The sequence below is a fragment of the Oncorhynchus mykiss genome, chromosome 27 (assembly GCF_057628025.1).
Source record: "Oncorhynchus mykiss isolate SJ-2025 chromosome 27, ASM5762802v1, whole genome shotgun sequence".
In the NCBI taxonomy this organism is placed as follows: Eukaryota; Metazoa; Chordata; class Actinopteri; order Salmoniformes; family Salmonidae; genus Oncorhynchus; species Oncorhynchus mykiss.
Genome location: NC_143048.1, coordinates 36,165,001 through 36,175,473, shown reverse-complemented (window position 1 = coordinate 36,175,473; position 10,473 = coordinate 36,165,001). Strand labels below are relative to the sequence as shown.

The 10,473-nt window shown below is 49.4% G+C and overlaps 1 protein-coding gene across 1 annotated transcript in view; it reads right to left on the bottom strand.

Annotated features, from left to right (window-relative positions):
* Positions 1-3,934: 3,934 nt before the first annotated feature.
* gucy1a2 (guanylate cyclase 1 soluble subunit alpha 2) overlaps positions 3,935-10,473 on the bottom strand; it is a 105,290-nt gene continuing 98,751 nt past the window's right edge. The window contains exon 9 of the mRNA XM_036965275.2: positions 3,935-6,823. Within this exon, the coding sequence (XP_036821170.1) occupies positions 6,604-6,823 (220 nt within the window). The 3' untranslated portion in view covers positions 3,935-6,603. The remainder of the gene's footprint in view (positions 6,824-10,473) is intronic.

The window sequence follows — 10,473 nt, the reverse complement described above, 5'->3', positions numbered from 1 at the left end:
GTGCTCACTGCCCACCAAATGAGGTGGAAACTGAGCTGCACTTCCTTACCTCCTGCCCAATGTATATTAGAGACACATATTTCCATCAGATTACACAGATCCACAAAGAATTAGAAAACAAACCCGATTTTGATCAACTCCCATATCTACTGGGTGAAATACCAGTGTTCCATCACAGCAGCAAGATTTGTGACCTGTTGCCACGAGAAAAGTGCAACCAGTGAAGAACAAACACCATTGTAAATACAACCTATATTTATGTTTATGTATGCACTTTAACTAATAGCATATAATTACAACACTGTATATAGACATAATATGACATTTGAAATGTCTTTATTCTTTTGGAACTTCTGTTATCGAGGTTCATCTCTCTGTAGGTGATAACTTTGTGAAGGAAGATTTGGGAATCGCTTCCGGTTGTACACGGAGGATATTTTTGCAGAATTCTGCATACAGAGTCTCTATTTGGTGTTTGTCCAATTTTGTGAAGTCTTGGTTGGTGAGCGGACCCCAGACCTTATGAATTTTGTCTTGCTGCTTTTTATTTTATGTTGCTCTGTCTGTATGCTGCGTCTTGCTTGTCCTATGTTGCTCTGTCTGTATGCTACGTCTTGCTTGTCCTATGTTGCTCTGTCTGTATGCTATGTCTTGCTTGTCCTATGTTGCTGTCTGTATGCTGCGTCTTGCTTGTCCTATGTTGCTCTGTCTGTATGCTATGTCTTGCTTGTCCTATGTTGCTAAGTCTTGCTTGTCCTATGTTGCTGTCTGTATGCTGCGTCTTGCTTGTCCTATGTTGCTCTGTCTGTATGCTACGTCTTGCTTGTCCTATGTTGCTCTGTCTGTATGCTATGTCTTGCTTGTCCTATGTTGCTCTGTCTGTATGCTGCGTCTTGCTTGTCCTATGTTGCTCTGTCTGTATGCTGCGTCTTGCTTGTCCTATGTTGCTCTGTCTGTATGCTGCGTCTTGCTTGTCCTATGTTGCTATGTCTTGCTTGTCCTATGTTGCTCTGTCTGTATGCTATGTCTTGCTTGTCTTGCTTGTCCTATGTGCTCTGTCTGTATGCTGTGTCTTGCTTGTCCTATGTTGCTCTGTCTTGCTTGTCCTATGTTGCTCTGTCTTGCTTGTCCTATGTTGCTCTGTCTGTATGCTATGTCTTGCTTGTCCTATGTTGCTATGTCTTGCTTGTCCTATGTTGCTCTGTCTGTATGCTATGTCTTGCTTGTCCTATGTTGCTAAGTCTTGCTTGTCCTATGTTGCTGTCTGTATGCTGCGTCTTGCTTGTCCTATGTTGCTCTGTCTGTATGCTGCGTCTTGCTTGTCCTATGTTGCTCTGTCTGTATGCTACGTCTTGCTTGTCCTATGTTGCTCTGTCTGTATGCTATGTCTTGCTTGTCCTATGTTGCTCTGTCTGTATGCTGCGTCTTGCTTGTCCTATGTTGCTCTGTCTGTATGCTGCGTCTTGCTTGTCCTATGTTGCTCTGTCTGTATGCTGCGTCTTGCTTGTCCTATGTTGCTATGTCTTGCTTGTCCTATGTTGCTCTGTCTGTATGCTATGTCTTGCTTGTCTTGCTTGTCCTATGTGCTCTGTCTGTATGCTGTGTCTTGCTTGTCCTATGTTGCTCTGTCTTGCTTGTCCTATGTTGCTCTGTCTGTATGCTATGTCTTGCTTGTCCTATGTTGCTATGTCTTGCTTGTCCTATGTTGCTCTGTCTGTATGCTATGTCTTGCTTGTCCTATGTTGCTAAGTCTTGCTTGTCCTATGTTGCTATGTCTGTATGCTGCGTCTTGCTTGTCCTATGTTGCTCTGTCTGTATGCTATGTCTTGCTTGTTCTATGTTGCTATGTCTTGCTTGTCCTATGTTGCTATGTCTTGCTTGTCCTATGTTGCTCTGTCTGTATGCTATGTCTTGCTTGTTCTATGTTGCTCTGTCTGTATGCTGCGTCTTGCTTGTCCTATGTTGCTCTGTCTGTATGCTATGTCTTGCTTGTTCTATGTTGCTATGTCTTGCTTGTTCTATGTTGCTATGTCTTGCTTGTCCTACGTTGCTATGTCTTGCTTGTCCTATGTTGCTCTGTCTGTATGCTGCGTCTTGCTTGTTCTATGTTGCTCTGTCTGTATGCTATGTCTTGCTTGTCCTATGTTGCTCTGTCTGTATGCTATGTCTTGCTTGTCCTATGTTGCTCTGTCTGTATTTGTGGTCCTGGCAAATTGACCGTTTTTGAAACACCATTATTTTGGTCTTACTGAGATTTACTGTCAGGTCCCAGGTCTGGCAGAATCTGTGCAGAATATCTGTGCTGCTGTAGGCCCTCCATGGTTTGGGACAGAAGCACCAGATCATCATGAAACAGTAGAGATCATATCTTCCTCTCTCTCTCTCTGTCCCATCCCATCTCTTCACCTCTCTCTCTGTCACATCCCATCTCTTCACCTCTCTCTCTGTCCCTCCCCATCCCATCTCTTCACCTCTCCTCTCTCTGTCCCTCCCCATCCCCATCTCTTCACCTCTCTCTCTCTGTCCCTCCCCATCCCATCTCTTCACCTCTCTCTCCCTGTTCCTCCCCATCCCATCTCTTCACCTCTCTCTCTCCCTGTTCCTCCCCATCCCATCTCTTCACCTCTCCTCTCTCTGTCCCTCCCCATCCCCATCTCTTCACCTCTCTCTCTCTGTCCCTCCCCATCCCATCTCTTCACCTCTCTCTCCCTGTTCCTCCCCATCCCATCTCTTCACCTCTCCTCTCTCTGTCCCTCCCCATCCCATCTCTTCACCTCTCTCTCTCTGTTCCTCCCCATCCCAACTCTTCACCTCTCTCTCTCTGTTCCTCCCCATCCCAACTCTTCACCTCTCTCTCTCTCTCCACATCCCATCTCTTCACCTCTCTCTCTCTGTTCCTCCCCATCCCATCTCTTCACCTCTCTCTCTCTCTCTGTTCCTCCCCATCCCATCTCTTCACCTCTCTCTCTCTCTGTCCCTCCCCATCCCATCTCTTCACCTCGCTCTCTCCCTGTTCCTCCCCATCCCATCTCTTCACCTCTCCTCTCTCTGTCCCTCCCCATCCCATCTCTTCACCTCTATCTCTCTCTGTTCCTCCCCATCCCATCTCTTCACCTCTCTCTCTCTCTGTTCCTCCCCATCCCATCTCTTCACCTCTCTCTCTCTGTCCCTCCCCATCCCATCTCTTCACCTCTCTCTCTCCCTGTTCCTCCCCATCCCATCTCTTCACCTCTCCTCTCTCTGTCCCTCCCCATCCCATCTCTTCACCTCTCTCTCTCTGTTCCTCCCCATCCCATCTCTTCACCTCTCTCTCTCTCTGTTCCTCCCCATCCCAACTCTTCACCTCTCTCTCTCTCTGTCCCTCCCCATCCCCATCTCTTCACCTCTCTCTCTCTGTTCCTCCCCATCCTATCTCTTCACCTCTCTCTCTCTCTGTTCCTCCCCATCCCATCTCTTCACCTCTCTCTCTCTCTGTTCCTCCCCATCCCATCTCTTCACCTCTCTCGCTCTCTGTTCCTTCCCATCCCATCTCTTCACCTCTCTCTCTCTCTGTTCCTCCCCATCCCATCTCTTCACCTCTCTCTCTCTCTGTTCCTCCCCATCCCATCTCTTCACCTCTCTCTCTCTCTGTTCCTCCCCATCCCAACTCTTCACCTCTCTCTCTCTGTTCCTCCCCATCCCAACTCTTCACCTCTCTCTCTCTCTGTCCCTCCCCATCCCATCTCTTCACCTCTCTCTCTCTCCCTCTCTCGACAGACAGACAGACATACTGTACTGTCATCTCACTATCTACGCCATCATCTAAACTACATACGTCCTGCCTAGCTGTGTCACACCAACATTCATGTGAGCAGGGATCTCCAAGCAGAGAGAGATGCACACATTACACTCCCACCCCGTACCCCCTGGTGAAAATAGTAAAGGAATGACATTCTTTATTAAGCATATATGCTGATTTTTATTTACACCTTATTTGACAGAGGATGTGCCTTAACAACTCAGTTGTTGAACAGATGTACATGTCACAACCAGATGCATCAGCAGTGTTATTCATGGGCCTAGATGACTAATCATGATGTCAAATCATTTACCAAAAAGAGAAAAAAAGCCAACAGAAATGTGATCGTACTAAACTTGTGAATAATACCAAACAGTACAACATAGTATGACCTTTACAATTGAATATATCTCAAATATTGTACATATTTAATATAGCTATAGGCCTTTTTACATACAAGTTATTTTGTACAGAGTTTTATGCAATAACAGATCCACAGGTTATCTTACACATACTTCTCGCTCACACACTTTTTTACAGGTTATTTTCCATTGCGAAGTTCTTTGGTGTAGAACTCCAACACGGGACGGAGCGTTTGATTACGCTGCTGATTGGTGTAGAACTCCAACACGGGACGGAGCGTTTGATTACGCTGCTGATTGGTGTAGAACTCCAACACGGGACGGAGCGTTTGATTACGCTGCTGATTGGTGTAGAACTCCAACACGGGACGGAGCGTTTGATTACGCTGCTGATTGGTGTAGAACTCCAACACGGGACGGAGCGTTTGATTACGCTGCTGATTGGTGTAGAACTCCAACACGGGACGGAGCGTTTGATTACGCTGCTGATTGGTGTAGAACTCCAACACGGGACGGAGCGTTTGATTACGCTGCTGATTGGTGTAGAACTCCAACACGGGACGGAGCGTTTGATTACGCTGCTGATTGGTGTAGAACTCCAACACGGGACGGAGCGTTTGGTTACGCTGCTGATTGGATGCTGGATGACGGACTGATTCTTTTGTTTCACTTATTATCTTTAATGCTTTAACCTCACAGCTAAATCAATGACATCATTTAAGAAGTTTCCAGGACAAGTATGTTTACAACAGTATTCGATTGAATCCTGTAATTTCTTACTTGTAACAAGCCAATGTGTGTTTGTGTGTGTGAGAGAGAAATGGGGTTTGGGGACAGAGAGATCGGATCCTAAGGTTATTGCTCTAAAGACAGAGAGATCTGGCAATGCATGTTTACTAATAGTATCAGTTGAGAAAGAACAGAACAAAAACTATTGAAAATGAGCATCCCTTTCTCTCTCCCTCTGCCACTCCCTTCTTCCTAAATCCATGGACATTTGAATGTGTGATGCTGGTGTTTAGCTAGAGAGGGATGGGGGGGGGGGGCATAACAAAGGCCCTTAAATACGGAGAAGTTAGTGTAGACCAGTGATACTTCACTGTTCTATCCCAGAAAACACCACAATCCACCTTCCCTTTCTACCCCCCCCCCCCCCATGATTAGATGGATGGAGTGGGAGGATGGCTGGCTGGAGGGGGGAGGATGGATGGATGGATGGAGTGGGAGGATGGATGAGAGGGGGGAGGATGTGCAGAAGGCTGGCTGGAGGGGGGAGGATGGGCAGACGGCTGGCTGGAGGGGGGCGGATGGATGGATGGATGGATGGAGGGGGGAGGATGAGCGGATGGCTGGCTGGAGTGGGGAGGATGGATGGATGGAGGGAGGGGGTGGATGGAGGGGGGAGGATGGATGGATTGAGGGAGGGGGTGGATGGAGGGGGGAGGATGGGCGGACAGATGGCTGGAGGGGGGAGGATGGAGGGGGGAGGACGGATAGATGGAGGATGGATGGATAGAGGGGGGTGGATGGATGGATGGAGGGGGGAGGATGGATGGATGGAGGGGGGAGGATGGATGGATGGAGGGGGGGGGAGGATGGATGGATGGCTGGATGGAGGGGGGAGGATGGATGGATGGCTGGATGGAGGGGGGAGGATGGATGGATGGCTGGATGGAGGGGGGAGGATGGATGGATGGAGGGGAGAGGATGGATGGATGGAGGGGGGAGGCTGGATAGATGGAGGGGGGAGGATGGGCGGACGGCTGGCTGGAGGGGGGCGATGGATGTATTTATGTGCTGCTTTCTTATGTCCATGGTTTAGTGTTAACAAACGGGCTGGGAAGTGGATGCATTCAGCTAACTGAAAGAGAAAATGTCCAAACATCCCATTGGTTCAGCTGCTAGCTGGACCAAAACAACCGAGGCTTCCCACAGTGACTGATTTGGGAGAGTCATACACATCACTGTGGGGAGCATCAGAGCTGCAGACCTCGTTCCATTTCCCTGTGTGTTCAGCCAGCTCCCATGTTGTGTATGTATGTAGTGTTCTAGTGAGGAAGGCACTGAGTTGTGAGCGTTGTTGATAATAACACAGTATCTGCCATGCCCAAGATGACAGCCAGCTGTGGTATCCATGGTTACAGTACGCTGTGTTCTACAAGCAGAAGGCTTTAGTTTTGGAGTCGCTAGATGATTCTATTATTGTCTGTTGTTCTTGTTGTTTTCACTCCTCTTCTCTCAACCTTCAGTCTGATTCCTGGTGGGGTTGAAGGGTAAAGGGAGGTTGCCCTTGGTAACAACAGGTTGTAGTTGGTGCAGCGAGGAGTGTCTGTTTCTAGATGGAAAAGCGAGGGGGTTGTTAAGAGGGCTGAGTCCTGGTTTGGGGCAGGAGGGTATTGTCATCTCTATAAGTCTCCCATTTAAACATGGCTGTAGGGTTTGAGTTGTGTGTGTATTGGGAGCCTATAGACTCGTCTCTCGCAGGAACATGGTGCCGATGCTGTAGGACACTTTCCTCAGGGGAGCTGGGGGGGCGGAGCGGGAGCTTGTCAGGGAGGCATGGCTATGGGAAGTCCCCCCCTCCAGGAAGTAGCATGTTCCCGGGATATCCTTAGGAAAATTATCAGGAAGCTCCAACCGGGAACGAGGGACGAAAGAGAAAGAGCAATCGTCTTTCAGCAGCCTGGAGAGAAGAAAAGAGGGAGAGAGGGAAAGAGGGAGAGAGGGAAGGGGGAGAGAGGGAAGAAGGGAGATGGAAAGGGAAGAGGGAACAGGGAGAGAGGGAAGAAGGGAGATGGAAAGGGAAGAGGGAACAGGGAGAGAGGGAAAGAGGGAGAGAGGGAAGGGGGAGATGGAAAGGGAAGAGGGAACAGGGAGAGAGGGAACAGGGAGAGAGGGAAAGAGGGATTGGGAAAGAGGGAGATGGAAAGGGAAGAGGGAACAGGGAGAGAGGGAACAGGGAGAGAGGGAAAGAGGGAGAGAGGGAAAGAGGGAGATGGAAAGGGAAGAGGGAACAGGGAGAGAGGGAATGAGGGAGAGAGGGAAAGAGGGAGAGAGGGAAGAAGGGAGATGGAAAGGGAAGAGGGAACAGGGAGAGAGGGAAAGAGGGAGAGAGGGAAAGAGAGAGAGAGAGAAGAAGGGAGATGGAAAGGGAAGAGGGAAGAGGGAACAGGGAGAGAGGGAAAGAGGGAGAGAGGGAAGGGGGAGAAAGGGAGAGAGGGAAAGAGGGAGAGAGGGAAGGGGGAGAGAGGGAAGAAGGGAGATAGAAAGGGAAGAGGGAACAGGTAGAGAGGGAAAGATGGAGAGAGGGAAGGGGGAGAGAGGGAAGAAGGGAGATGGAAAGGGAAGAGGGAACAGGGAGAGAGGGAAGAAGGGAGATGGAAAGGGAAGAGGGAACAGGGAGAGAGGGAAAGAGGGAGAGAGGGAAGGGGGAGATGGAAAGGAAAGAGGGAACAGGGAGAGAGGGAACAGGGAGAGAGGGAACAGGGAGAGAGGGAAAGAGGGATTGGGAAAGAGGGAGATGGAAAGGGAAGAGGGAACAGGGAGAGAGGGAACAGGGAGAGAGGGAAAGAGGGAGAGAGGGAAAGAATGAGATGGAAAGGGAAGAGGGAACAGAGAGAGAGGGAAAGAGGGAGAGAGGGAAGGGGGAGAAAGGGAGAGAGGGAAAGAGAAAGAACGAGGAGAGAGATTTAAACACTCATGGTGTGTGTGTGTGGTATATTTAGCTACAGATTGGGATCTGGAGATTTCTCCAAACAGCAGACTCTCCAGGGAGTGATGCAGCCTTGTTCCGAATGAGAAAAGGCCAATCACAAACCCAGGCATTATTCACAAGCTACAGGTGTGGTATGTACACACACACACGCACGCACGCACGCACACACATACACACACACACACACACACACACACACACACACACACACACACACACAAACGGTTTATTTAAATCTGCAACAATTAGCCCTCTTTGTGTCATGCGAATAATGAGTGATTCTAAGGAGAGAACGTCCTTGACTGCAAAAATAGAGGTTTCCAAGGCAACGCTTTTGACTCACTGACTCACAGAATGGACACCAGAGAGAGAAATAGAGAGGGACAGAGAAAGTGAGAGAGAGAGAAAGACCCAGGACAGCAACCCAATTAGACCAAACCAAAACATGAGAAAACAAAAAGATAATTGCTTGACACATTGGAAAGAATTAACAAAAAAACAGCGCAAACCATGGTGCTATTTGTCCCTAAACAGAGAATAAACAGTGGCAGAATACCTGACCACTGTGACTGACCCAAACTTAAGGACATTTTTGACTTGCCTTGCTATTGAGAAAGGCTTCCAAAGGCAGACCTGGCTCTCAAGAGAAGACAGGCTATGTGCACACTGCCCACAAAATGAGGTGGAAACTGAGCTGCACTTCCTAACCTCCTGCCCAATGTATGACCATATTAGAGACACAAATTTATCTTAGATTACAGATACATTTGAAATAATAATTTGAAAACAAACATAAACATATATTTCCCATGCCAATAAAGCCACTTAAATTAAAATTGAATTGAAAGGCAGAAAGAAAGAGGGATAGATATAGGGAGAGACAGAAAGAGGGAGAGAGGGAGAGACACCGAGATAAAAAGGGAGAGAGAAAGATTAAGAGAAGGAGAGGGAGAGAAAGAGATCGGGAGAGAGAGAAATAAAGAGGGAGAAAGAAAGAGGGAGAGAGAGAGGGAGAGAGAGGGAGGGAGAGAAAGTGAGGGAGAAAGAGAGGGAGAGAAAGTGGGGGAGAAAGAGAGGGAGGGAGAAAGTGGGAGAGGGAGAGAGAGAGGGGTGAGAGAGGGGTGGAGAGGGGGAGAGAAAGAGGGAGAGATAGAGGGAGAGAGAAAGTGGGAGAGAGAAAGTGGGAGAGAGAGGGAGAGGGAGGGAGAGAGAAAGAGGGAGAGAGAGAGAGGGAGGGAGAGAGAACGAGGGAGAGAAAGAGGCAGAGAGAAAGTGGGAGAGAGGGAGGGAGAGGGGAGAGAGAAAGTGGGAGAGAGAGGGAGAGGGAGGGAGAGAGAAAGAGGGATAGAGAGAGAGGGAGGGAGAGAGAAAGAGGGAGAGAAAAAGGGAGAGAGGGAGAGCGGGAAAGAGGGAGAGAGAAAGAAAGGGAGACACAGAAAGAGAGAGAGAGAGAAAGAGGGAGAGAGAAAAAGAGGGAGAGAGATGGAGGGAGAGGGAGAGCGAGAAAGAATGGGAGAGACAAAGAGGGAGAGAAAGAGAGAGAGAGAGGGAGAGAAAGAGGGAGAGAGGGAGAATGAGGAAGAGAGAACGAGGGAGAGAGAACGAGTGAGAGAGAAAGAGGGAGAGAGAAAGAAAGAGGGAGAGAAAGAGAGAGGGAGGGAGAGGGAAAGAGAGAGAAAGAGGGGGGAAGAGATGGGGAGGGAGAGAGGGGGAGAGAGAGAAAGAGGGGGAGAGAGAGAGGGGGAGAGAGAAATAGAGGTAGAGAGAAAGAGGGAAAGAAAAAGGGAGAGAGGGAGAAAGGGAAAGAGGGAGAGAGCGATAGAGAAAGAGGGAGAGAGGGAAAGAAGGGGAGACACAGAAAGAGGGGGAGAGAGAAAGAGGGCGAGAGAGGACGAGAAAGAGGGAGAGAGGGGGAGAGCGTGAGAGAGGGAGAAAGAGGGAGAGAGAACGAGGGAGAGAAAGAAAGAGGGAGAGAAAGAAAGAGGGAGAGAGAAAGAAAGAGGGAGAGGGAGAGAAAGAAGGAGAAAGGGGGGAGAGAGTCGGGGAGAGAGAAAGAGGGAGAAAGAGGGAGAGAGAAAAAGAGGGAGAGAGAAAAAGAGGGAGAGAGAAAGATGGGGGGAGAGAGAGAGAGGGAGGGAAAGAGGGGAGAGGCAGAAAGAGGGGGAGAGAGAAAGAAAGAGGGAGAGAGGGGGAGAGAGGGAAAGAGGGAGAGAGAAAGAGGGAGAGAGGGGGAGAGAGGGAAAGATAGAGAAAGATAGAGAGAAAGATAAGGGAGTGAGGGAGAGAAAGAGGGAGAGAGAGCAAGATGGGGAAGAGAGAGAGAGAAAGTTGGGGGAGAGAGAGAGAGAGGGGGAGAGAGAACGAGAGGGAGAGAGAGAGAGAGGGAGAGAGGGAGGGGGGGAAGGAGGGAGGGGGGGAGGGAGAGAGAGAGAAAGAGGGAGGGAGAAAGAGGGAGAGAGAAAGAGGGGGGGGGGGGAAGAGGGAGAGAGAAAGAGGGAGAGAGAGAGAAAGAGTCGGAGAGAGGGTGGGAGAGAGAGAGGGAAAAAGAGGGAGGGAGAAATAGGGAGGGAGGGAGGGAGGGAGCGAGCGAGGGAGGGAGAGAGAGAGAAAGAGGGGGA